This window comes from Pimephales promelas, chromosome 7 (genome assembly GCF_988280905.1).
Source record: "Pimephales promelas chromosome 7, fPimPro1.hap1.1, whole genome shotgun sequence".
Taxonomy (NCBI): Eukaryota; Metazoa; Chordata; class Actinopteri; order Cypriniformes; family Leuciscidae; genus Pimephales; species Pimephales promelas.
The window spans coordinates 14,962,861-14,990,196 of NC_142775.1; the positions used below are offsets into that span (position 1 = coordinate 14,962,861).

Here is a 27,336-nt window from a genome sequence, read left to right on the forward strand (position 1 = left end):
TTAGCTGCATAACTGTGCGCAGGTCTCCAGAGACAATGAGTCACACAGAACAAAGACAGAGACACAATAAAGTGCTGGCAGCTCATTTGTGCACGCTGAAGTGGAACTGTCACTGCGCGGCTCCATGGGCGGCTAGGGGCGTCACGGGTCTTTCCTTAGAGATGCTGTGGAATTACATTCTGAACTTCCTGACCCGTAAAAAGTCTTTCATACAAGCCTGAATCTCTGCAAACCCACAAGATCCCCACAAGGTCTTTTAATAATAATAATAAAAAATGATGTATTTTTTTTATTATTTCATTTATTGAAGTTGAATTTTCTGCAGCCATTACTTTAGTCTTCAGTGTCACATAATCCTACAGAAATCATTGTAATATGCTGATCTGGAGCTCAAGAAACATTTATCATCAATATTGAAAACAGATGTGCTGCTTTTCTTTTTCTTTTTTGAAACCGCACTTTTGTTTCCAAGTAGAAAGTTTAAAACAGCAGCTCTTTTATTCAAAAGACATCATGTGACGACCAGTGTTGGGAGTAACGCATTACAAAAGTAATACATTACAGTAACATATTACTTTTTGCTGTAACGCAGTAGTGTAAGGCATTACTAATCAATTTTCAGTAATATTTTACTCGTTACATGTTCAGTCAGGCTTGTATTACAGTTGTATTACAGTGTATTTTACTTCTTAAAGGCAACAGACTATGTTAAAGTTTTAAAACAGTCTTTTTGTGCCAGTTCAGAGCGGTCGCGTCTGTAACATTGTTTTTTTCCTCATAAATGCGAACACGAAAACTAAAATGCCAACCCTTCCTCATCTGATTTGCGCAGTGTTTTATTAACAGAATTACAAAAAAATATATTTTGCCTCCTATTTTTTTTTGTCACGCATGAATGTGTGTCTTTTCCCTAATATTAAAAATAAAACATAGACTGATATTTGTCTAATGTCTGGAGTCCTTTAAGGAAGTAGCCTATATACGTTTCAATACATGTATTTTCTGAGAATTTTTATTTCAAGTTTTGACTGCAAATGTCATGTCCATAATGCTGGACTTCCCCAATTTTAAATAATTTATCCTCAACTAGTTTTGTGGTGTAGGTCTACATATTTTATAATGTTAACTTCAAATAATACTAATAGCCTAATTTAAGGATAAGGCAGCATTGGATCTGGACGGTAAGGAGAATAACGCTGGGAGTTGGAAGAGGTTTGTCGCGATTCTGTAGGTTCGTGGATCTGAGTCGTGTGGCGAATCGCGATTTCGGGTTTCATATTGCATATCGTTACAGCCCCAAAGTTAAGTTCTACTTAGTTATTTTGGTGAAAGTAACTCAAAAGTAATACATGAGTAATGTAACGCATTACAATTCTGAGACAGTAATATTGTAAGGTAATGAATTACTTTTAAATAACAGTAACAAGTAATACCTAATTTATTACAGTTTGGAAGTAACTTGCACAACACTGGTGACGACAAATCGTTTTACTGTGGCGTTACCTCTAATAAGAAACTCAAATCATATTTTTTTCTCTATTGACAGTTTTTCCCTGTGCCTCTGCAAACTCTGTCTAAAAGGATTGTTCAGTCCAGACTCAACAGCACCCTGGTGGGAGTTTTTACCATCGTCCTGGTTTTTCTCTCCGCTTTCATTAACATTGTGAGTCCCACAAGTCTTGTGCTTTAATGCCTTTGATATTTAACCATACAACTAACACTTAACCTGTGTCACAATATTTGAAGACTTACAGGCCTAGAGCCACCAAACAGAATAGCAAAAATAGAAATCTTTAGCTTTTCAATTATGTATAGTGTTGATAATGGCACAGTAAGTAATTAGCTTTTGACATTGGAAAGTTAGTTACTAACGTGATCTTTAGTGGATGAATTAAATGAAGTCATGTCACATGTAACATCTTTATCTGTCGTTTAGTTCACCTGCAGTACAGATGACCTGAAGACCTGTTTAGGACAGGAGTTTAACATCACCCCCAGAGATGTGAACGCTTGCCATGTCCGCAGCTCGCTCTTCAACTACTCTCTCTGGTCTCAGGACAGCCTCTGCAACAGCTCGTCACCCACCTGCAATTTCCCAGAGGTGTGGCACTGTTCTCAGATCAGTCCAGTTTTGTAATAGTAGCATTGAGCAGCTGGAAACCAGCTACGGTACTATGTTTCAAAAGACCAGCTGGACATCTTTCATGTCTTTCGCATTTAGGCATCCACTTTTAGGCACTGCTCTGAAATGCTTATCTTTTGATCAATCATACTTGGAATAAGTTGTAGGGAATGCAAAAGATTAATGTCTGAATGTTTTTCTCTTCCGCTGCAGTACTTCTCATCGTGTGTGCTGCTCAGTTTACTGGCCTGCTCAGTGTTCCTACAGGTCAGCAGTATTGGTAAACTCTTCCTCATGCTCTTCATCGAGATCCTGTATGTGCTTATCGTGGAGGTGCCTGAGGTCAGCCTTTTTGACAATGTGGACCTGCTGGTCATGGCCAATGCCATGTGAGTATCTGGATTTTAGCCAAGTTTCACATTTTCTTGGATCAGCATCCTTTCCATCATCATCATCCTCTTGATCAAAATGATAAAAGTATTTTAAAGCAGCAAGAAATTTATTTCAATTCCTCATAATTTTTCCCTGATATGTCACTGGACATTGAGAAATCATGTTCATTTCAAATTCTTATATCACTGACAACAGTAGTCCAGCCAGGATATTGTCATTTAAAAAGTGAAGTCGCAGCCCTCAACTGATGTTGATGTTGGCAATGTTGTGTTTTGTCCTGATCCGTCACCCTCCACCGATCTACCAATCACGGAGTCAATGGTGTTGCGGCATTCGGGTTGCCAGCTCTTGTCTAGTTACCACAGCTGCAGATTCTAATGTTGCGAAACCCCCAAAAACTCGATATGAATCCGAAATACTTTGTTACAAAGTCTGAAATAAATAATTAACAGAAAAAAAAAAAAAAAAAAACTCGCTGTGTAGGACTCGTCACTTGCCATTGGAAGCTTCTTGAAGAATATGCAGCATATCTGGCAACCTCGAGTCTAGGGGGTAAGGGGGGGACACACCCTAATTTGAAAGTGATTGCAGTACCAGTTTTGGCCACAATACAGCATACAGCTCCTTTAAATGTGGTGTTTTTTGTTTGTTTTAAATGTATGGACGTTGTCGTCTCTTCCAAATTTATGGAACTGCTAAATATTCCCTAGCATTTTTTATATATCAAAGTTGTAACTGGTTATTATATAACAGATTTGAGCCTGCAAGATTTTAATGTTTTCGAAACAAGTCTCTTGTGCTCACAAAGGCTGCATTTATTTGATAAAAATACAATATACACCATATATCACTATACAGTGTTTTAAATTGTAATTTATTCCGGGTGATTGCAAAGCTGAATTTTTAGCAGCTTAGTGTCACATGATCCTTCAGAAAATCAAAATCAATAGTGAAATCCATAGTGATGTTACTGACTACTTACACTACTGTTCAAAAGTTTGGGATCAGTAAGAATCACTATTTTTTCATTCAGAAAATGACTAATTCAGTCAGCTTTAGCCTACCACTCCATAGACCCATGCTAACAAATCCACTATTGATTGTCTGCATGCTGATTTGCCTTATATCAGTTCAGTTTGCCTTTATATCCTTATATCTTTTGTGCTCCATCCATCTGATACATTTGCTTTTTCTTTGTATTCACAGAGAGAATATTACTGGCACAAGGTAAGATAAAACCACCCTGACCTGAAAGAAATATCAGTAAGCATGTTGTTTGAACCTGTTTTCATCCCAAGGTGTCATATACGCCGCTTTTGCCAATGCGTTGACATCCAACGCACATGGCACCCTTTAGCGTCAATATGAGACGCGGATATACATATGGGGCAGAAGGCGCCTCCTAGTGGTCTAACCCCAGGCCTAAACCTACCCATACTCTGTGCGTGTTATGTTGACGCTAAAGGGTGCCATGTGTGTTGGATGTCTACGCTTTGGCAAAAGCGGCGTATATGACGCCTTGGGATGAGAATGCGTTGGTTGTTTTCATTGCATGCCGATAAAGATCGCACAACAGGAGAAAATCAAATGTGGCCACATGCTGTTGTGATGTGATGTGATTAGATCATCATGCTCTTTTAGTGTGTAGTTGTTGACACTCAGTGCTGTGGTGTGTGTGTGTGTGTGTGTGTTGTAGCTGTGTGACAGACATGCGGGTTCCTCTAAAGATCATGACTCCAGTAGTCATCACGGTGTTTGTGCTAGCGCTCTACCTTCATGCACAGCAGGTGGAGTCCACTGCCAGACTGGACTTTCTCTGGAAGTTACAGGTGTGTTTATCCTTGTATTCTTTTGTAATTGGACAGAAAAGCTGTTTATTAAAAAAATGCCATGCCTCCTGTTTCCATCAAATCAATTTTTTGGATACATTTTCCCTACTCTTGCTGTCACAGTGTCTGGTTTGTGTTCCCTGGGTTTTCACTAGAGGTCTCTTTCCCTGGTCCTCACCTTTATCATGAACTGCATTTCCCATAACCCTTTGCCTGAACTCATTTCACACAGCTGTTGCCACTCATGTTGTTTGCACCTGTCAATTTATACCCTGTCTGTTTCTGTGTTAGTTGTCGAGTCCTTGTTTTATGTCAACCACACTTTGGATTTGGTTTTGTGACTGTGTTGAATGGATTTTGACCCTTTGCCTGGCTGACAACGATGATTATGGATTACCCTGAATAAACACTGCATTTGGATCTCACGTTTTTGTGTGCATTTCGTGAAACTTGCTTCTTGTTCTAAATTACTTGCTGTAGCTTACAATAGTTTTCAAAATTTTGGCATCATTAAGATAAAAAATGACTATTTTTATTCAGTAAGGATTTATTAGATTGATTAAAATGAACAGTAACGACTTTTACATTATCAAGCAGCACAACTGTTTACAGCTGTGATAATATTCTGAAGTGTCATGTGACACTGAGTAATGGAGTAATGATGCTAAAAATCCAGCTTTGCCATCACAGGAATAAATTACCTTTTAAAATATATTCAAATAATAAACAGTTATTTTGAATTGCAATAAAATTTCACAATATTACTGTTTTTACTTAAATTATTCAATTTATACAGCCTTGGTGAGCATAAGCGTCTTCTTTCAAAAACCTATTTTGTCCGTTTTGCCTTTGATTGTTATCATAGATACAAATAGAGTCTGATGATGTGAATTTAATAGTTATTGCAGTCACTTTGGTGCAACAAGAATGCAGTGTTTATTAGGGATGGGCAACGATTAATCACATCCAAAATAAAAGTTTGTGTTTACATAATATTTGTGTGTGTAGTGTGTATAATTAATTTGTATATATAAATACCCACACATGCATGTATGTATTTAAGAAAAATGTGTTATTAATATATCAAATATTTATATTTATTTATAATATTAATTGTTAATAAATATATATAAAATATATACATGCACATATTTCTTAAATATATACATGCATGTGTGGGTATTTATATATACAAATTAATTATACACACTACACAAACATATAATTATGTAAACACAAACTTCTATTTTGGATGCGATTAATCGCGATTAATCGTTGCCAATCCCTAGTGTTTATTTAGTTCTTCATCCTTATTCATAGCATCATCCTCTATTTGTATTGTATTCACAGGCAACAGAGGAAAAAGAGGAAATGGAAGAACTTCAGGCCTACAACCGTCGGCTTCTCCACAACATCTTGCCCAAAGATGTGGCTGCACACTTTCTGGCACGTGAGCGGCGGAACGACGAGTTGTATTATCAGTCGTGCGAATGCGTGGCTGTCATGTTTGCCTCCATCAGCAACTTCTCCGAGTTCTATGTGGAACTGGAGGCCAATAATGAAGGTGTGGAGTGCTTGAGACTGCTCAACGAGATCATCGCTGACTTTGATGAGGTACAGCTATTTTTGACCCACCTCAGGACTTTCAAGATGATTTTACACGTGAGCGTGATACTTTACATTTGACTAACTTTCAAGTGTAAGGTGTGCTAAACCTTATTTGAAAAAGCTGCAGTTGGTTTCGAAAAGCCTAAGTGACCCTTCGCAGGGAGCTTGATTGACACGCGATCTGAGCAATCATACTTCGCCATCCGCCATTTTGTCCGACAAAGCAGTCAGGAGAGTTAGTAGATTTCCATGGGAGGATTTGAACTTGAAGAACGGAGTGTACTGACGCCTTTCCGCGGTTAAAGCAACATTCCTTCTTATGTTCATTCATGTTTATTTAAAGGTGCAATGTGTAACAAAGTTGAGTATCTATTAACAGAAATGCAATATGACATCCATAACTATGTTTTCAGTGGTGTATAAAGAACTTACTTAATTAGCCGTAATGTTTTTATTACATTAGAATGAGACATTAATAGCTCCATAACCGAGGGAATCCCCTTCTATGAAGGTCGCCATGTTGTGACGTCATATTCCTACCGTAGCCGAACGCGAACAAACAGCGCTACAGAACGCGTTTCATCACTACCTTGAAAGAGAAGTAGCGGAAAGCTGGAAGCTAGCCTTACACTCCGTGAGTAGTGACTTTTCCCTTGTGAGTGGTGTAAAATATGTAGTTGGGATTGTTTCATGTAACTTAGTTCTCCCTCGCTGTGTTATGGGTTTGTTATGTTGGGGATAGATGTGCTGTTACGTTCGTGAGACAGCTGATGATTAGTATTCATGTCATTGACCGTAAAACAGTACGTTACAGGAACCACTAACCCGTCGAAAGAGACTTTTACTAAAGTCTTTTATCACTAAAGTCGATCGCGAAGAATTTAAAAAATCAGAGAAAAAAGCCTATTGTGTGTAGTAAATAGTATCTATGGGATGCGGAGATGACATGATTGTAACAGCGCGCGCACTTCCGACCTTTGGACTCATGCGGACGCGTCCCAGCTCAGCCACAGTAACAGCTCATATTAGCCAGCTAAACTATTACTACCCTGTTAGAAAAAATATATAGCTGCTCCCTCGCTGTATTATGGGTTTGCTACAGTATGTGGGGAGAAATGTGCTGCTGGTTACGTTTGTGAGACAATCAGCTGATTATTATTTTATTAAATTATATATTAAAACCCTTGATCCTCACCTGACTATGGCTTTGTAAACAGACAGTATTCATGATGTGGTTTATAATGGACTGTGGTACAGAAACAGTGACAATGTTACACACTCTTGGCTTACTCTGGCTATTCTCTGCTGTCTCAGCCGACGAGATGTTTGTCCCGTTTTAGCAACCGTAGCTTCTTCGAAAGGGAGGGGTGAGCAGTGGGCGGAGCCCTTAGTGCAAACCTGGTGCAAACTCGCAACCGAACCACTAGATGTCGCTAAAAGTCACACATTGCTCCTTTAATGCTATAAATGATCTAGAAGGAAGAGATGATTGGATCACGAGTAGCTTTAACAGATCCTCTAGAGCGATCTGTCACGACACATTAAAGAGCCACAAAACGGTATTTATTGTTCAAATTTCTTTTAAAAAATGTCCAAATTTGAAAATTGAGACTTTGTTTAATATGTTTAAAGGATAATTCCGGTATTTAACACCTTGAGTCTATTTTGTAGTTTGTTTTGAATTAAATAGAGTGGTGGACTTGGAAATTTTGACATTGGGTCCTGTCTCAACTTTTTGACTTTTTTAGAATTTCATGTGTCTAGCTTTTGACTGGCTGTCTATGGGCATGCACACACCTGTCCTTAAAACAACCCTTAACGTTCATTTTCAAAACTGTGCAACTCGCCGAGTGGTTGGTGGTGTTCGTTGATGTTCCGAAACAAGTAGCGTAGCGAAATACCATTTCTGTCGTGTTTTATTTGTCATTTTTTTAAATCGCATTGATGTCTGCTGGAGGACTCAGTGCTCGTTGATATTACTGCGCTAGCTACCGGAAAAGGAAAGGGGTCTGTTTACATTTGGTTGCAGTCTTTTCGCGATCGGTTCTCCGTCTCTCAGAAGGCTAGCGTGAGCAGAGCAACTGTGCTCCCGGACTTTTTTACGGTGCGCTAGACACCGTGTTCCGTACCGCGTCCTGGTTGTCGCCATCAAGTGGTCGGGAGTGTGCTAACGCTTCAGACTCAAATATCGAGCAGAAGTTTATACGCGGTTGTGAGGTATCTGAATAAATAGTTCCACAATAGCAAACAACACGGATTGAAAGCATACATTGCGCCGATATATTTGTTTTTATTCGTCAACGAACACCACCAACCACTCGGCGAGTTGCACAGTTTTGAAAATGAACGTTAAGGGTTGTTTTATGGAAATGTTTGTGTATGCCCATAGACACCCAGTTTAAAGCTGTCACAGGCGATTCTAAAAAAGTCAAAAAGTTGAGACAGGACCCATTGTCAAAATTTCTAAGTCCACCACTCTATTTCATTCAAAACAAACTACAAAATAGACTCAAGGTGTTAAATACCGGAATTATCAATTAATATCAAAAGTAACCGAAAAGTAACCTGGTCTGTCCTGTCTGTCAGCGTGTTGTCAGTCCGCGATGTATTTTTCACTGCGTGAGAACAACATGGTGTGTGTGTGTGTGTGAGAGCAGCGTAGCTTGTCGGACATAGCGACAGTAACTAAGGGGGGCGGGGTCTTTGTGAACGGTCAATTCCCCTGAAAATTTATTTTAATAAAAAATATTAATAAAAGCAATAAATTAATCACAACTGAAATGTGTGTGTGTGTGTGTGTGTGTGTGTGTGTGTATGCACGCACACTATTAATAAGATTTAAAAAAAAATTACAGAAGAAAAAATAGTGAAAACATAAATTAATAACCCTTGATTTATTTTAACTAGGATTTTACTGTGTTTTAGTTCTTGCATTAAGCAATTTAATGTATTTTGCAACAGTTGGTCTTCGTTTTTTTTTTACGAAGTTAGAAATGTTCATTTTTTTTTTTTTAATTTGAAATGTGTGTGTGAAACTGGTCCTGCATCTTCAAATCTTCCTAAACTGTGTGCATTCTTAGAAATGTAGACGTTTAATATGCCTTCTCATTCCAACATGGAAGTCATCATCTTATTTCTCTTTTCTTGCAGATCATTAGTGAGGATCAGTTTCGTCAACTGGAAAAGATCAAAACCATTGGCAGCACCTACATGGCTGCATCTGGGCTTAATGACTCCACTTATGATAAAGCAGGAAGGTCGCACATTCGCGCTCTAGCCGACTACGCTATGCGCCTCATGGACCAGATGAAGTACATAAATGAGCACTCTTTTAATAACTTCAAAATGAAGATCGGTAAGGATCTGTCTTGGCCACCCTTAAAGGATTAACTCACTTAAAAATGAATATTCTATAATTTACTCACCCTGTATGAATTGCTTCCTTCTGCTGAATACAAAAGAAGACATTTTGAAGAATGTCGGTCAGACAGTTGATGTTCCCCATTGGTATTTTATTTCCTACTACGGAAGTCAGTGGGGTTTATCTGGTTACCGACATTCTTCAAAATATAGAGGGTATGCGCATGACGTCACCGTCGGCCTGCAGTTACTCACAGTGAGTGGCAAAAAGACTGAGCGGCTGTATTTGTTTTCAGCGTGAATGCCGCGAAAAACAAACACAACAGATATAAAGTGGGAAAGAGCTTTGCGATTGACTGTACAACTAGATTTGACAAAAAAATCAGAGGTATATTTTTACAGACTGCTATAGAAAGAGGAGCAAGTCACAGAAACAATTTGGACAACAAGTCCAATGTACAATTTGGACAACGATTTGTGTCAATATGCTGAATTTAGGTGTAAAACCATACCCATATATTTTGTATTGTTATATATATTAACAACTCATCAATTAAATATGTATCATTGCATATTCTGCATTCTTGGATGTTTTTTAATAAACACTGACCAAAAAAAAAAAACTATGAAGTTTTAGGGCTGGACGATATGATGATATATATAGGCTATATATATAACACTGATATAAGTGATCACCCAGATTTAGACCTACCTATATTGTATTTATATAAAGTGTTCACAGGCAAATTTGCTTTATGTTTAGGTCTATATAGCTTTTATTTCCCCGGTGTCGAAATCAGGCAAACATAAATGTCAGGCAACACGATTCCTGGCTGCATGTCAATATCCATGGATCACTAGATCTTTCATAAGTTGTAAGGAACACTATATTGAGTCCAACAATTAGTTTAAATTGATAAAATAGTTCGTTTTAGTCGCATTTTCGCAGTTTTCCCTATTAAAGTGACGGCAATGCATTCCCTCTATCTTTTTTTTTTGTGCTCAGCAGAAGAAAGAAATTCAAACAGGTTTGAAACATTTTGAGGGTGAGTAAATGATGACAGAATTTTCATTTACTGTAGAAGTGAACAATTCCTTTAAATACAGCTTCCTAATGTGTATGTTTAATTTGTGTCATTTTATGAAACGGTCCCTTTTCCTTTTAAAAAATGCTACTTTCCAGTAGTATTAAAATAGTTTCAGAGAATGACCCATGTATTTTACTGTTGTAAAATTAAAAAGCATCTTTTCCTGTAGGTCTTAACATGGGTCCCGTCGTGGCTGGTGTCATAGGGGCTCGTAAACCGCAATATGACATATGGGGGAATACTGTGAATGTAGCCAGCCGAATGGACAGCACTGGGGTACCTGAGAGAATACAGGTGAGATGTACCTGTGATTCTTGTTCTCTGTGATTGTCCAGATAAAATTACCCCTAAGATATACTATGAATACTACTATAGTGTCCGTATTCAAAATGAAACTAAATGAAACATTTTCTGCATAAAATAACGGTTTAAAGTTGGAAGTTGCAATAGTCTTCTTTTTCGTTTTTGTGACGTATATCTGTGTGAAATGGTTTGTTGAACAAGAAAACATGTAGGGGGGGACTTGATTTTGTCTATCAGGAATTGATTGCATCTTTGGATCAATGTTGTATGCTATTGGTCGATCTCATGTGAGTGACAGGTTGTCCCACCCTCTTGCCAGTAATTAAATCATCAGAGAAGAGATGATACTGCGAGAGGGAGGGGAAGTTATTTTGATTAAAGATTACAAGGGCACATTCATTTTTTTTTTATATAATAATGTGCACGGATAAATCATTTATAATTTTTGGATTTCATGGTGACTTTAAACAAAGAAACATGATGCGAACCGAATAACAAATATTTCATGTTGAATGCTGCTGTTTTACATTTTTTTTATTTCAATATTCACTTTATTCACAATAATTTGAAATGAATACATAAATATAATTGTTAAAGAATGTATCAAATTAAATGATTTGTTTAATTATTAATGATTAAAAATGCAAAAAAGAAGCATTTTCTCTTGTGCTCTCAAATGTTTGGATCTGTAAATCTGTCAACTCTCCTTTACAATCTTTTCAGTCCATCGTAAATGCTTATGTGCTCTTCATTTCTCTCTGAATCAGGTCACAACTGACCTCTACCAGGTTCTCAGCTCATATAACTACACACTGGAGTACAGAGGCGTCGTGAAGGTCAAGGGCAAAGGAGAAATGGCGACCTACTTCCTAAACGGAGGACCCAACAGCAGTTAACACTCAGCTTCTGACATTCAGAACACTTCTGAGATGATATGGTGAGGAGACGCTTTGGTCCGGGCCAGCCAGGCTGTTGACGGACATCCTCCTGGACCAATCACAATAGGATGTGTTTGGAAAGCCAGTCCAAGAGTGGCCTCTTTGCACACCGAGACTTCCTATAGGATTAACGGAGGGCTTTGCCGCCTTTATTTAAGGTATGGAACAGCTCAGAAAGACGTTCAACCTCAGAGACCAAAGAAATAAAGGAATGTCAAGGCATAAAAAGCAGTTCTCCCAGTCTTCTATTATTCTTGTATTTCTAAGAGAGGACAGATGCACCTGGCTTTGGCTCTCTCAGGTGTGGCGGGACTGCGATCTTACTCCACCAACTGGTCCTGGCGACTCCAAATCAAAACTGCATGAAAACACTGATGAATCATATACACATAAAACATGTGTTTTACAGGTATTGGCTTCAGTGTATGTAAAGACTAAAGAGTTCTGTTCACACGGTCCTGTTGCGTGGCGATATCGCAATAGAGCTTATATGGTAGAGGGCCATAGAGAGCACAGCAGCTTTACAAATCCTTTATGGTTCCCAGAACTTTGTCGCAGCGACTGTGGTTGTTACTGGTAAGGGAGCTAGTGTTGACCGTGTTACCTCTGGTGACATTCTCAACGGGAGAATGAAGCCCCGTTCACGCCACCCGCAACTTGAAACGACCCAAAGTCATTCATTTTCAGTGCCAGGTTGTGGCCAGGACCAACGATGCAACGTCTTCATTTCGCAACTGTAGTTGGGAATCAGCTCGACTGACGTTTGTCCTCGTAATCCGCAATTTTGTGTGCGCAGGGACAGTATTAAACACTGAGGCGTATTAGCGTATAGGCCTAGCGTTTGTGCATTTCGGTACAGATAATGGCAGTCCACAGTGCTAAAGAACACATACTGAGTCTCGTTCATCTTTAATATGATGCATACTTACGACTTCCCTCCTGTCAACAAGGGATGGGATGAAACAAAAAAAAAAACGGACATGTTTCTGGTGGCATGAACGTGGCTTCGAGACTTCAACTTTGTGTTCCAAACAAACTTACATTCACAAAACTACACACCCATACACTTGTCTACACTGAAGACACCATTAAAGACAGAGGAAAATGGCCAAATGTGGCTGTTTTTGTATTTTTAACATTTTATATTCTGAGACTAAAAGCCAAATTGTCAGAGCTATTTTAGATGATATATTTTGTACATTAATATATTTAAATAATGTCTATAAACACCAATGTGTATTTAGATATATATATATATATATATATATATATATATATATATATATATATATATATATATATATATGAAGAGTTCAGATGCAAAAGCCTCTAAGTGCCATTTTAAATTTTCTTCTAGAATGACCATTTTTATCAAGCTTGTATATTTAAGTTCAGTAATTTCACTTAAATGACAATTCATAGGTAATCTTCATTGCCATTTAAGTGAAATTACTGAACTTAAATATACAAGCTTGATAAAAATGATCATTTTAGAAGAAAATTTCAAATGGCATTTAGAGGCTTTTGCATCTGAACTCTTCATATATATATATACATAAATGACATTATATATGTATTCCATTACTCTACAACTCTGCACATTTGAACAGGAGGGAGAGGTCATTTGCAAATTATCAGTCACCCTTTTTGTTGTCGCTGCATCCATTTAAATAAAATCAGTAGCTAGTCTTGTAACCGAGTAAGGAGAATAGGTTTGTTCTTTCTCCAAAAAGGGTTTCTGTATCCTGTCAAGTGCACTACAGTGTAATTAAGAAGAAAATGGATTTGTAGGACACAAAATGACAAGTGAGTGTTTCAGAACAGCCACAGTCGTTTAAAGCTTGGCAAACACATCTGCAAATATTGATTTTAGCCTTGTGTTTATGGTGCGTGGGACAACGAGTTGGATCCTTTCCGTTAAAGCCACAAATATCCACCATTTATGCACTGCAGCACGACCAGCATTCCCTTCCCTCTCAGTGTGATGGTACGACCCAATGAATGTCCATTTTCTCCAATGAGGCCTTTGTATGTGAAGAATTTGAGTTTGTACACAAACATGTAGGGCAGTCCATACAGTTTTTTTATTTATTTATTGCTTTACCTGTGTAAGATCTTACTGTAAGTCCATGCAGAGGATTATGATAATGCGTTAGGAAACCGTAACTATATTTGGTCCTGTTCTAATTTCAACTTGGGCTCAGCTGGGCTTCCAGTTTCACCTTTCCAAAGTCTTTATTTCCAACAAGAAAATAAATGCCACTTTCTTGCCAGCAAATTGAAAATAAAATAAATGGTTGAATGTTTTTGTATTCAATGTCATTGTGAAACATGTATTATGGCCTTTAAATGACGGTGCGGGTGCCGTATGGATTCCTAAGTTAAAGGTGAAGTGTGTCATTTTTTCCACAGTTAGCGGCACCAAACTGGATTGGACACGCCCCCTATCTGCCATTGGTTAAACAATAAGTTAGTCTTGCCCATAAACGCCATTGGTTGAGCCGGTGTTGCTGTGTCTGGATTCTCACAGCGTTTTGATTTTTTCACAGAATTGAACTTCTGAATGGCTTGCTTGTAGGAATTATATCTGCATATTGGGAGGAGTGAATATTTTAACAGAAAAACTTCAGCTTTAATTCACTTGTGTTTGCCATCCAAATGAAAGCACTGAGATAAGAGATGTCAAGTAAATACCACATTTCTGTCCTGCTGAGTACTGGCATTTACTATTCCAGTGGCTTCATCTTGGGTTGCTTATATGCCATGTATTGCTCAATGCTGTATTTTTTGTTTTTGTTTTTTACATCCAATTAAACTATAACATTAAACTCATTCTGAAACCATGTAGTTATGATTATTACAATTAGTATGTTTGCAAAGCAGCACTGTATTGAAATTGGGTCCTTGTGATTTGTCTATTTATTTTATTTTCTCTGGACATTTGTGTGTGTGTGTGTGTGTGTGTGTGTGTGTGTGTGTGTGTGTGTGTACTGTATGTGTTCTCAAGCTGAAAAGACAGACTGCCGTCCCATGTAGAGAAGGAAATGGAAGGTGACATTGACTTGACAAAAAAAAAAAAAAAAAAAAAAAAACTTAAACATTGATATTGTATCTGTCGATTTGTTACCTCTTTAGTATATTTGCATACTAAAACTGTGATTGACCCTTTCTTTTGACATCTAATTTCAGATGTTTGTGGACGTCAGCAAGACGTCAGTTATGTTAAAGGTGAAGTGGCACCCAATTACCTAACTTTAACATAATTCTTTTTTTTTCTTTTTTTTTTACCTCATGCCAAAATATTGTGACCTATTTTTCAATGCTCCAGACGTTAACTTTAACATCAATTCATTTTTTTCATTTTTTTTTTTACTTCATGTAAAAATATTGTGACCTTTTTTTTTCAACGCTCCCTCCAGACGTTACGCCGGAAGTGATCTCTCACGTGTCTAGGTCACGCATTGTTTACACGGAGATTAAGAAAGTTTTACCTTTCACTAAACATATTTAGATATACGGGAAATCGCAATGGAAGACCATTTCGATATATATAAATAATATGTTTAGTGAAAGGTAAAACTTCCAAAATCTTTGTGTAAACAATGCGACCTAGACACGCGAGAGATCACTTCCGGCGTAACGTTGGAGAGACGGTTCAGTTCGGTTCAGTTGGACATTTGATTCAGACCAGTTCGACGGCTGTTAACAAGAGGTAAAAACTATATAAATACTGTTCGTTTTCTCACACAAACCGCTCGTTTCGTGTCTTAGTTAGGCCATCAGTGTGTACTTACATTCACGAGTCATAATCGTGTTTAATTATGTCTTCTCTGTGCATGCTCTTAGTCTTTGAGGTGGACCCCCATACCTGCATTATATGACTGACAGACAAGAACGGTTTGACCAAAAAATGTCAAAATTGAAAATGCTGTGGAAACAAAGACACCTACATCTTGGATGCCCTTGAGGTAAGCTAAAACATATCAAAAATTAATTTCAAAGTGAACTATCCCGTTAAATGCCCAGATGGTGGCAGCAGTGCGCTTTCAATGCACATTTAGGAGACTACTTGCCTTCAATGTCAATGTGTGCCAATGTTTCTGTATGAAAACGTATGCAGCTCTCATTATAGGCTACTGGTTAGTTTAACCACATTGTTAGTTTTATGCACCTTTTGTTTTTTCCTTATTTTTGTTTTTGAACTTCAAATACAGAGCTTTTTTTTTTCAGAGTAGCCTATTCATAAACAAAATGTGTCCAGAAAAATGAGAACAAAGAACAGAAACCCCACAGAGCGGTTGTTTGAATGGTCACCCACCCAAGCATGTTATAATTCACATAATTTCAGTCCATTTTCCCCACTGGCATACCTGACCTTTCTTATCTTAATAATGTGCCTGTGAAATACCCCCGTTTGAGTTCACTTGAATGTAGTCTGCATGTGTCCAATCTGGTCAGTTTGACTGAGCAAAGCTGTTTTATGATGCATTAAAGAAAGGCCATTGTGCTGGGCGTGGGACTGGCATTTCATTGACATTAAAAACAGACTAATGGCCGATTGGTTTGGGTTTGATCCAGCAGTCAAAAGGTTAGAAAGACCTGAGGCGAAACACAATGTCATAAAAATCAAAGAAACAAAAACTCAAACCATTTCTCACCTCGATGATGCCATTACAAAAGCCTTGAACCGCAAGGCTGAAAATTAAGGTGATTTTTGTTGTTGTAGCAGTTTTTTTTTTTTGTCCATACATATTTGTTCAAATGTGTAGGCCTATACGTTAAATTAAATATATTTCAAAAATTGTAAGTGGCTATTGTGCAACTATAAAATTAGATCAGCAGTGAACATAAGCTGGAAAAAAATAACATCAATAACAGAGACGTCATAAATGTAGACTTTCCCCCCTCACAAATTGGTACAAATAAGCTTAAATGGGCTGCAATTTTCACATAGCATCCACTGCATCACCTAAAACATTACTTGCATTAGTCACACTTCTATAAGCCAAGTACATTGTTCCAATTACCATCATCATCTTCATCATTGCAGCTCTTAGGTTTTGAGAATAGGAGGAAGTTTATAAATTGCCAAAGCTTCTTCCCACACTTGACATCACTGACTCAGAAATGCATATTACAATCATTTTCAAACGTGAAAAGCGCACATTTTTAGATAAATCTCGCCTAAGCAGCATTTTATCATACAATAAAATGTGATCAATTACAACGGCCATCATGCAAGATTTATAGTGAATAACAACACAAAGCTAGAGTGCAATAATGCACACACACTTTTTCTGTGGCCTTGGTTCCGGAAGTATTTTTTTCTTTATAAAGGTTTTTTTTTAGTCTTCTCTAAAGAGTTATAAGGCATGAACCAAGCCAAACAGCAATCACAACATGAGACATAAAAATTGTCTCATCTGAGTAGTGAAAGCTACCCCTGCTCAAGTTGTTAAAGGGATAGTTCATCCCTCAAGTTTTTTCAAAGCTGTATAAGTTTCTATCTACGGTTTAACACAAAAATAATATATTTTTAAGAATGTTGGTGACTAAAAACAGTTGACTGCACCCATTGACTTCCATTGGGGGGGAAACAAATACTATGGAAGTCAATGGCTACTGTCAACTGTCTGGTTAGCAACATTCTTAAAAATATAATATTTTTTGTTCAGACCCTCATGTTGAGAATATGATGACGAATTTAATTTTTGAGTGAACTAGCCCTTTGATTTTCATAAATGTGTCAAATGCATTTAACAAAAACACAAGATGCAAGCATATTCATACAAATTGAAGGTTTTTACTGATGGTTTCAGGACATGGCACAAACACACATTAGGCCAATGGGCAATGCACTACTGTTGGAGAGAGAGAGAGCATTGAGGTACTTGCAATGCAAAAATGCAGCTGCAATCTTAGATCACTGACACTTGTGGAAACAAAAAAGGAAATGCATGTACATCAGAGGAATTTTGAAACCCCTTGACCCTAAATCTGTCAATCATCAAAACAAGCCAGGTGAATAGAAACAGAATAAAACATTACTCAGCTCACCATGGTCACTGAACAGACCCGTTGACAAAAGGCAGCAAAGAGGGAAAACAAACAGTGGAGTCTGGATATTAGTGCGATTCCATTTTCCTCTTAGCCAAACACATTCATTTGCAGGAAGCACACCTGCAGGCAGCATAGACATGATTGATAAATAACACATCTGATTATGCTTTCAGGGAAGAGACGTCTGACTAATGACCACAAACACAGTGACACTCAAATAAAGCTGTATGACAAAATGAAAATGCGAGTGAAAATTACATTTTTTTTTTTAAATATATAGAGGCAACTATCAAATGTATTGCATACGAGTTGGCTTTAACAATCAAAATATATGAACAATTGTCCCTAAAATAACCCTAACCATAACATAACCCACTCTAAAAGAATTCTAAAATGATGACTTCACCCAAAATGAATATTCATAATCATTTCTTTATTCGGTGGATCAGAAAAGGAGATGTTAACTACAATTTCTAAGTAGCTTTTTACAATACCATATATAATGAATAACCACAATTGTCAAGCAATATTTTTATTGAATAATAACTTATATTTTGGCCCGTTTCTCACACAAAGCTAGAGTGAAACAGTACCCACACACTTTTTCAGTTCAGGAAATGAGTTTCACATAGCCTTCATTAAAGAGTTACCATGAACTAACCAGCTACAAGATGAATCACAACATTACAAACTTTAATGCGAACTTGTGAAGCAAAAAATAAATAAATAAATTGGACAAAAAGAATTACTAGACAATGGCTTTAACGAGGGAAGGCTTTAACAATCAAATTAAAAATAAAACAATAGAGTTAAAGATTTTGATTGTGCATATAGAAAAAACGTATCTTACGTTAGTACAAAATATGCATATATTTAAGTATTTATAGTAGTTTGATGCTTTTATTTTAACTTTGACAGACCATGGTAACCATCCACGTTCATTGTGACAACTGAATTTTCATTTTTGGGTGAGCTGTCTCTTTAAGCCCTGACATCAATTAAAACTATAAATAACTACAATGCCTCCCTATTGGAAAATATATTAATTGTGCACATCTGAATTACCTGCTAGCAATTTGCTTTAATATTTCATGCATGAATCCAATATTGTGCGTGAATGAAGTCACTGTTATGAACCTTTTGCTTCAACCAAAACAGCAGCTTTCCATCTTTGAGTTCAACTGGATGTGAAACAGCAGGAAGTGTATCTTGAGTGATATCAAAACAATATGTAAAACCTGCTTCACAATCCATAGTTCTTTTATCCGCAGATTGGGTTGAAATGCTGGGCTGTTATGCAGTCTTACAAGAGTTCAAGGGGGTCAAACATTGTAGTCTGGTGCTTTGCCCTGCGGTCCTCTCAGGTGGATCTGCAGAGTGATGAACGCACCCACCGTCACGTGAAAGAGGATCTGCCACATGTTACGGAGTTCATACAGATACATGTTGGATAGGCAGATCATAGCGAAGGCCAGGAATGACTTGATGTTCCTCCAAACTGAGAAGTAGATGAACAAATAACACTACATATAGAAAAAGAAACAAGAGGAATACATTAAGCAAACTATGGGGTCGGTCTTATGCTAATTGAAGTCTCTTGTGCTAATCGTGGCTGCAATTTTTTTTATCAAAAATAATTTGAAATATTATTACGATTTAAAATATCTGTTTGCTTTTTTTATATTTTACATTTTTTTAAAAAATTTTCCTGTGGTGAAAAGCTGGATCTTCGAGATGGTCCTCACTGCAGAACACAAAATCCAGGGGGAGGAGTTGGATCTGGATCCAACTCCTCCCACCTTACATATACCTAAACCTACCCATCTCCACCCCCTGAACCCTAAACCCACCCCTAAGCCTAACCATCTCCACACCCTGATCCCTAACCCCAATCCTATCCATCTCCGACCCCTGATCCCTAACCCTACCCCCAATCCTACCCATCTCCACCCCCTGATCCCTAACCCCACCCCTAATCCTTCCCATCTCCACCCCCTGATCCTTAACCCCACCCCTAATCATAGCCATCTCCACCCCCTGATCCCTAAACCCACCCCTAAGCCTAACCATCTCCACACCCTGATCACTAACCCCACCCTAATCATAACCATCTCCACCCCCTGATCCCTAACCACACCCCTGTTCCCTAACCCCACCCCCTGATCCTTAACCCTACCCCCAATCCTACCCATCTCCACCCCCTGATCCCTAACCCCACCCCTAATCCTTCCCATCGCCACCCCCTGATCCTTAACCCCACCCCTAATCATACCCATCTCCACCCCCTGATCCCTAAACCCACCCCTAAGCCTAACCATCTCCACACCCTGATTACTAACCCCACCCTAATCATAACCATCTCCACCCCCTGATCCCTAACCCCACCCCAATCCAACCCATCTCCACCCCCTGATCCTTAACCCCACCCCCTGATCCCTAACCCCACCCCAATCCAACCCATCTCCACCCCCTGATCCCTAACCACACCCCTGTTCCTTAACCCTACCCCCAATCCTACCCATCTCCACCCCCTGATCCCTAACCCTACCCTCAATCCTATCCATCTCTGACCCCTGATCACTAACCCGACCTAATCATAACCATCTCCACCCCCTTTCAGAAGTTATTACTCCAGTCTTCAGTGTCACATGATACTTCAGGAATCATTCTAATATGCTGATTTGGTGCTCAAGAAACATTTCTTATTACTGTCAATGTTGAAAACAGTTGTTGTGTCGCTTAATATTTTTAGCTTTGTGGAAACAGTGATACATTTTTTCAGGATGTACATATTTAAAAAAGGTATTTTAAAAAGTATTTAATAAAGGGTAGCGTTTTTCCTGAAAAAAAGTCTTAATATCGTAATCTCAGTTTTACTTCTCAACTAAAAATGTATTTTGTTTTAGGGATGTTTAAATAGTTTTAAAGGGAAACAAGCAAAAATACTGATTTTAGATTAGTATTATATATATATATATATATATATTTTTTTTTTTTTTCCCTGTGCAGAATATGAGTGAGGGTTTTGAAACATCTACAATTCCAGTTGCTGTTTTTTGATGCTAGTAAAAAGGCAATGTTTCTCCAATTTTCCAGATAACACAATTTTCCTTTTACACGACAGTGAGGAAAAGTGTGATATATTAGCACTGGTTGGTCAGACCAAGACAGAGAGCAGAAGAAATGAAGCCTGGCAGGCCAACAGTAATTCACGGTCTGACTGCCGTCACTTACCTGATACACACAGGCCGCGGTTCCAAGGAAAAAAGCAATTACGTAATTAAAGTCTTCATCCTCATTCTGCAGATGGAGCAGAAAAGAAGAAAAGACAGCGTGCTGTGTTTAAGAGTGGACAAATTACAACAGGAAGCCATGTGCTAAAACAGGATGAGTTAGAAAGGGAGAGTCAGGACTCGAGGGCTCACTTATCAGTGCAATATAAAAAGCAAAGCAAAACTGTTCTGTTTATGGTAGAGGAAAATCACATTACATCAAAGTGCGAAGTCTGACAAATTATTCAAGAGTACTGTTACTATCCTTTAGGTATGATTAATTATATTACAATGGCACAAGTAATGTTTAGTCCAATGTGTTAATCAATAAAAAGAAACAAAGCCCAAAATAAAGTGCAAGAACATCAGTGCATGATTTAACTTACCTGCAATACACTTTCTATTGCGTGGACTCCCCGCAGCAAATTAAGAGCGCCGCACAGGACACTTAGGATGCAGGCGACGATACCCGACAGGGTGACGGCCTCCAACATTTGATTAGGTGCTGCAGGAAAAAAAAAAATCAAGCAGAAAATCCGTGTCAAACAGTTGCAAAGTAACTCGATTTTAAAATTTGCTTCAGGAAACCTGTGGAGCAAAACTTTCTGCCATGATGCTAGGCTATTTTCTGAGTGGTCTTTCAAAATGTTCTACTTCTTGAGAACAAAGGGAAGTTTACAAGTTGTTTTCCCTACCAATGCCTTTATATTTAGACTGCTTGTGTTCTGAGAAGCCGTTGATTGATCCAATGTCCTCCGCGGAGAGCTGATAAGGAGGCCGGAGCTTGATCTCAGTCTGCATGTCGGCTAGATTAATCTTGGTGGAGAGGGAACGTGGGCTATTGTAACGTTGCTTGGTTTTCCGAATGAAGTTATCTGTTGAAACCATAGAAACGGCACAGTAAATAGATGCTTTAATCACAACATGGTCTATATGTTACAAATGGCTTCAGTTCAATTTCAAATCACATTAAATGGAAAGTCTGCAGGACGCATTTATTTTTATATAGATAAATCCAAAGACTCCTAGCCAAAATGGAGCCTCATAAGTGACTACATTTAAATGTTCCACATAAGATGCAACTCCATTAATGTTTACTCAAACTCACCATGTGCATAATGCTCTTTGGAGACTCAACTAATGCATAAAATTGGGAAACTGCCCATGTAGAACTAATTTTAAGTGGATTATTTGTATTTTAATTAAATGTTATAACCCTTTTATTCATGAAAGAATCCTGAAATAATATATTCTGGTTGCCACAAAAATATTAAGCGGATGTTTTCAAGTGTGATACTGATAAGAAATGCTTCTTGAGGAAGACTGGAGCAATGGCTGCTGAAAATTCATAGGAATATATTAAATTAAAACAATATGAACATAGACATTATAATATTTCATAATATAGATTATTTTCTACTGTATTTTTGATTGAATAAATGCAGCCTTGGTGAGCATAAGAGACTGTTCCAAATCATTTAAAAATCTTACTGACCCCAAAGCTTTACATGTTATTTTTATATAAAAAATTATAGTCTCCTTCTGGAAAAAACAGATTTCTGAAACCCGTCACAATCCTCTCAAGAAACTCACCAAACTCGATAAAAGAGAAAGGCCTCAAAGCGCTGTTGATCCGTTTGGTGTCATATGTGACAATGAACTCTCTCTGAAGCTCGTCCAGGAAGCTGAAGGCCAGGACATTGGGATAGTTTTCTGTGCAAACCATCATGTAGCCAACTCCGAGAGAGCTTGTAAAACTATGGAAGGCAAGAGAAGTCATAGTTTGCATCACACTACTTAGTTAAGGACAAATTATGTTGACATACATTGACAGTGTTGGGGACGCAACGTGTGAAAATGTGTCACAGAGAGGGGAAGGTCATTCAGTGGACTTGAAAGTCCATTCCAAGGACATGAGAATCCAAATATCCAAAGCGTATTAAAATCACCCTTCGCCCTCTGTTTTACACCTGCTCTGGATCTGAACAGTTTAGTAACTCGCCTCAGGAAAGAAGAAACTCTGTCAACGTGTCTCTCCATGTTAACGTCTGTTTGAGAGATGAAACGATCCATTGAGGCCCTCCAGAGGGAGAGAAAGAGATGACTCGTTTCTGCCTGCTTGTGAAGTTTGGAGTGATGAATAGCAGCCAGGCTATGAAATGGTCACCCCTGGGTCTCTCAGTGCAACGCATCTGAATTAGACCTTCCTGAAGGGGAAGTTTTTGGCATCAGAACAATTGGCAATCAGAGCACTCCACCCTCACTGTGTCATTTGATTTTGCTGGGATGTTTTAATTTAAGGGATGGTCACCCATAAATGAAATATCTGTCATCATTTAGTCACTGAAGACATTCTAAATGTTAGAGTTGCACAATTCTGGATAAATTGGGAATCATGATTTTTTTTTTTTTTTCTCTCCAAATTGAGATCATATTTCTTTCAGGATTTTGAAGACAACTAAAACAAATATTGTAATTTAATGTAAGGGGTTCTGACAAAATGGTAATTGCAGCAGTCTTTAAAAGTGTTAAATTATTTATTTATTTTAATCTGTTTGAATGAATGATTCAATGACTCATAAATACTTCACTTGTTTTATTACTGGATGAAACAGCGTTTTTGAACAAATCTCTTGAATGAATGATTCAATGAGGTTTTTTTTTTTTTACTTGTCACCACCTACAGTAGCAACCTGTCAAGCTCCAAAATGAGAAAACTAAGCACAAAATTAAATATTGAGGAACTGTCACACAATAGGACAAAAAAATTCAATAAAAATAAAATCTATTATATATATTAAATAGTGTGACAGAATACTATACTGGAAGCTTGCGTATCACTGAGATTTTAGCGGAATTACTTAATTAAGTTAAAAAGGGACACTATGCAGTTTTTCTAGCTTAAAGGGACACTCCACCCATTTACATTAAGATTTCCATTGCTATAAACCCAGTTATACTATTGAATGGTCGTGCAACACTCTCTCATTTTCCCCAGCCAGCTTTTTTGGAAGCTAAGCTAGCAGGCTCTTGTTCTGTGGAGAAAGCAGAAGTAGTAACTTTCGGATGTTACGTCCTCTTTTTCCCGGACATGTCCGGCCGTCGATGTCCGGGATTCAGCTTTTGCTTTCTGCAGTCGCCATTCATTGTTTACATGCAGATCTTTTGTTTCAATCTAACTGAATCTGATCTCGAAACACATTTTCGGGCAGACTCATCACGAAGTAGCCTAGATTTGTTGTTTAACTACTGTGCTCTGTTACCGGTAGACGTGGAACAGAGCAAACATACATTTTCTGGCTTTTCTCAGTCTAGAAAGCTCCAAAAAAAAAAAAAAAAATCACATTTCTTTTACATAAATTACCCATCTTAAATACACATATTTAAATTTATCTTTCCAGAGGTGAAGTATCCCTTTAACTGAACAGCTTCGGAGTTATTGAAATGGTTATATGACTTCTTTCGGGTTGAATGGTGGCCATCTCTGATGTTTGCGCTGTTCTGGATTAGTGAGTGTGGCTTGCGGAGCTGTGCAATGTGGTGCATTGTGAGAGTTGTTATCTTACATACTAATACAGAAAGTTAATTTCTGTTCTCGGTCAAGACGGCACCAAATTCAAAATTTATTTTCCATTTCGACTACATATATGACCCAGTTTCAAAAAAGATTAATGTTGAAATGGGTGAAATACTCCTTTAACATGCACACCGGAATAATACGCGCCACTCACGCATGCGGTGTGAAATGGCCGTTAGATTCACGCCATCTTGTACACATAAATCTCGGACCCATCGTCTTCTTCCTTGTCTAATTTCTTTCGCTCTACAAACGTCATCTGGTATAATTGAAACGACTGGCAATGAGTTATGTACAGGCACATTTGATAGACATTCATAGCACCCAAAAAACAGCTCTGGGCATTCGTAAACCACGCCTCATATCCACCTTATTCCTACGCCCCCATGATGACACTTTGCGCAAATTATGGGTGTAACTTCCATTAAGCTTTAAACAATCAGTGAAAGGCTCGCTCTACGAACGCAAAACGTTAAAAAAGTGTCATTGATCGACTCACCCTTCAACCATCGAACATTAAAATAAAATGTAAAAGTTTAAAAGAATCAACATGTACTTTTAACAGACCAAAAATAGCCGCATATGTGCAAGTCTTTGGTTAAATATCACTGTAGTAGGCAAATGTCTGTATTGTATAACAAGCCTTAATCAAAAAATGTTCATTACTTTACCTGTGAAAACAAACCTGGAAAGGGACATGAGGATTCGAGGAGAATAACGAGAGACTCTTCGTGTATTCCAGTGAATTAATTAATGGAATATCGTAAATTAAATTCGGGAGATCAGACCACAAATGTGCCATATACGGTGTCCTTTTTCATACTTTTACAGCGGATTGCAAAGGAAAAAAATAAAAATCATCATGAGGAAAAGAAAGCAGCGACTGTAAAGAGCTGTTGCCATTGATATTCTTGTTATAGCATGTCACGTTAAAATACCAAGTATAACGTTATTCTCATGATGTCTGAAAATAAATCATGAAGGAAAATTGACAGTTTATCCAGTCAAACTGACGAATCAGCTTTATTTGTAGGGCAACCGTATGATTCAAAATGATTCGTTTTAGCCTTTTTGAATGGAAGTTCCCCAATCCGAAAGTGCCACCCATAAAGGTCGTCAGGAATAAGGTGGATATGAGAAAATGAACATGTGCTTCCCAGACCAGCTCTGGGCATTCGTAAACCACGCCTCAAATACGAGAAAATGAACATGTGGTTCCCAGATCCAAATCTCAATGAGACTTGGGTATGACGTTAGCCAGGCGATATGCGGACAGCTAACCTTGTCATAAATGCCTTTATAAATGCATTTCCAGTGTAGTGCATGGCGAACACCTGTTTGTTTTCACACTGAAGACAGTGTTAAAATGATGTAACAACATTCACACACACACACACACACCCTCAAGCAAACTGCAATGATAACTCACTTGATGTTGTATATGCCAGATCTATGTGAGCAGCGATCAGGAAACTGGTTGAGTTTTTTGGACAGACTCTTGAGATGTTTCTTGGTCTCCTGAAGCCCCTTATCCTGTTCATAGTCAGTGGAGGCCGAGAGAGGTAGACCATCCCTCACTCTCACCACAGAGGCAAACAGGACCATAGACATCTTACTGGCAGCTCAGTGGACACCTGGAAGAACAGGACAAAAATGAATCATGCAGTGCAAATAATGCAAACAATACTTCATTTTCCCCACTCCCGTGTTTCATGCTGACAAAACAGAATGTAATATACAAAGTCGATATTAAATTAACATATAAATAAGCAAACGGCTAGACTCGCGTATTTCTTTAATATTTAACTCTAGTCTATGAAACTTGTTAACGTTGTGCTAGGCTAATAATAACATTAGCACGTTTGCTGACAGCTTGTCATCAGTAACATCGTCTGGTTCTATGCACTCACCAAAATCACACATCTAATTATACGGGTATTAGTATTAGACTTTAATTAAAAGCGAACCATTAAAACTACACATTGCAATTATACGCAGTGATGTGGAGTAGATGCCACTGCTAACATAGCAAGACTAGCGTGAGTAATATTGCATGCATTATCATCACTGATAGATGTACATACCTACTGACATGAGTCGTTTTAAAACATATTAAGACATTATAATCCTTTCTAATTGATTTTGCAGATGTACTATCGTGGTCGCTGAGCTCTTCCTGTAGGTCTCATAGCGGACAGGTTTGCTCACGTTTGAAAACACTTTGGCTGTGTTCGTCTCATTTCGTCGTAGTTCGGCTTCGCTTCGGCTCCGTTGCTAGTCGGTGTGTGACGTGGCTGGAGGAAAAGCATTATGGGTCTCTACAGTGAACATCAGCAAACCTGTAAATCATTTTTTGGGGGGAAATTGGATGTGAAACTAAGATTTTATAAAATAATAATTTGGCATAACCTGAAAAAAAAACCTTTAAAAATGCATGTGAATTTTTAGTAGTTATTGTTTTAGCATTGTCATGAAAACTAGTATCATTTGATAAAGCACGTGGATTGTGTGTGTGTGTGTGTAAACTTCGATAATCTATATTTTGACTTTTTTTTTTCCTCTCCCAACTTTTTTGGTGTTGCAGCCATAAAAATCTAAATTTGTTTTATATTTTGTTTATATTATATTTGTTTATAATCTTTTCTTTGAACAAATCAGATTCTTGGATTTATTGTAGACATATTTTACTAACATTTTTACATATTTTTCAAAGTTTTCCCAACTCTTCTGGAAATGGGGTTGTAAATCAATTTCATTCAGTGACAAAAAATAGATGAACAAACTCA

The 27,336-nt window shown here is 37.9% G+C and overlaps 2 protein-coding genes across 8 annotated transcripts in view; one reads left to right on the forward strand and one right to left on the reverse strand.

The window, feature by feature from the left end:
• adcy5 (adenylate cyclase 5) overlaps positions 1-12,908 on the forward strand; it is a 115,889-nt gene extending 102,981 nt beyond the window's left edge. For all 4 annotated transcript variants that reach the window (XM_089133120.1, XM_089133122.1, XM_089133121.1 and 1 more), the window contains exons 13-21: positions 1,547-1,663; positions 1,937-2,101; positions 2,336-2,511; positions 3,722-3,742; positions 4,212-4,344; positions 5,695-5,958; positions 9,103-9,307; positions 10,570-10,694; positions 11,471-12,908. In XM_089133120.1, the coding sequence (XP_088989246.1) occupies positions 1,547-1,663; positions 1,937-2,101; positions 2,336-2,511; positions 3,722-3,742; positions 4,212-4,344; positions 5,695-5,958; positions 9,103-9,307; positions 10,570-10,694; positions 11,471-11,599 (1,335 nt within the window). In that variant the 3' untranslated portion in view covers positions 11,600-12,908. The remainder of the gene's footprint in view (positions 1-1,546; positions 1,664-1,936; positions 2,102-2,335; positions 2,512-3,721; positions 3,743-4,211; positions 4,345-5,694; positions 5,959-9,102; positions 9,308-10,569; positions 10,695-11,470) is intronic.
• Positions 12,909-18,762: 5,854 nt separating this feature from the next.
• Positions 18,763-26,784, reverse strand: sec22a (SEC22 homolog A, vesicle trafficking protein). Of its 4 annotated transcripts, none has more exons than XM_089133124.1 (7): positions 26,635-26,779; positions 25,980-26,184; positions 22,567-22,730; positions 21,669-21,848; positions 21,360-21,478; positions 20,936-21,078; positions 18,763-19,224 (listed from the first exon to the last, which is right to left on the reverse strand). In XM_089133124.1, the coding sequence occupies exons 2-6, from the start codon at positions 26,159-26,161 to the stop codon at positions 20,974-20,976; spliced, it is 750 nt and encodes a 249-aa protein (XP_088989250.1). In that variant the 5' UTR covers positions 26,162-26,184; positions 26,635-26,779; the 3' UTR covers positions 18,763-19,224; positions 20,936-20,973. The 4 variants fall into 4 exon arrangements, with proteins under 4 accessions (XP_088989250.1, XP_039515627.2, XP_039515628.2 ...); XM_039659693.2 differs by having other exon boundaries at positions 18,854-19,224; positions 20,936-21,001; positions 26,635-26,784; XM_039659694.2 differs by having other exon boundaries at positions 19,025-19,199; positions 20,936-21,001; positions 26,635-26,784.
• Between the last annotated feature and the right edge of the window lie 552 nt (positions 26,785-27,336).

What these genes read in the sequence shown, in the direction of transcription:
- sec22a (XM_039659693.2), bottom strand. Translation starts at nt 26,161, where the DNA reads ATGTCTATGGTCCTGTTTGCCTCTGTGGTGAGAGTGAGGGATGGTCTA. An exon ending in CAATAGAAAGTGTATTGCAG is followed by an intron (nt 21,002 to 21,359) that starts GTAAGTTAAATC and finishes CTCCATCTGCAG; the next exon opens with AATGAGGATGAAGACTTTAA. An exon ending in CCGCGGCCTGTGTGTATCAG is followed by an intron (nt 19,225 to 20,935) that starts GTAAGTGACGGC and finishes TTCTATATGTAG; the next exon opens with TGTTATTTGTTCATCTACTT.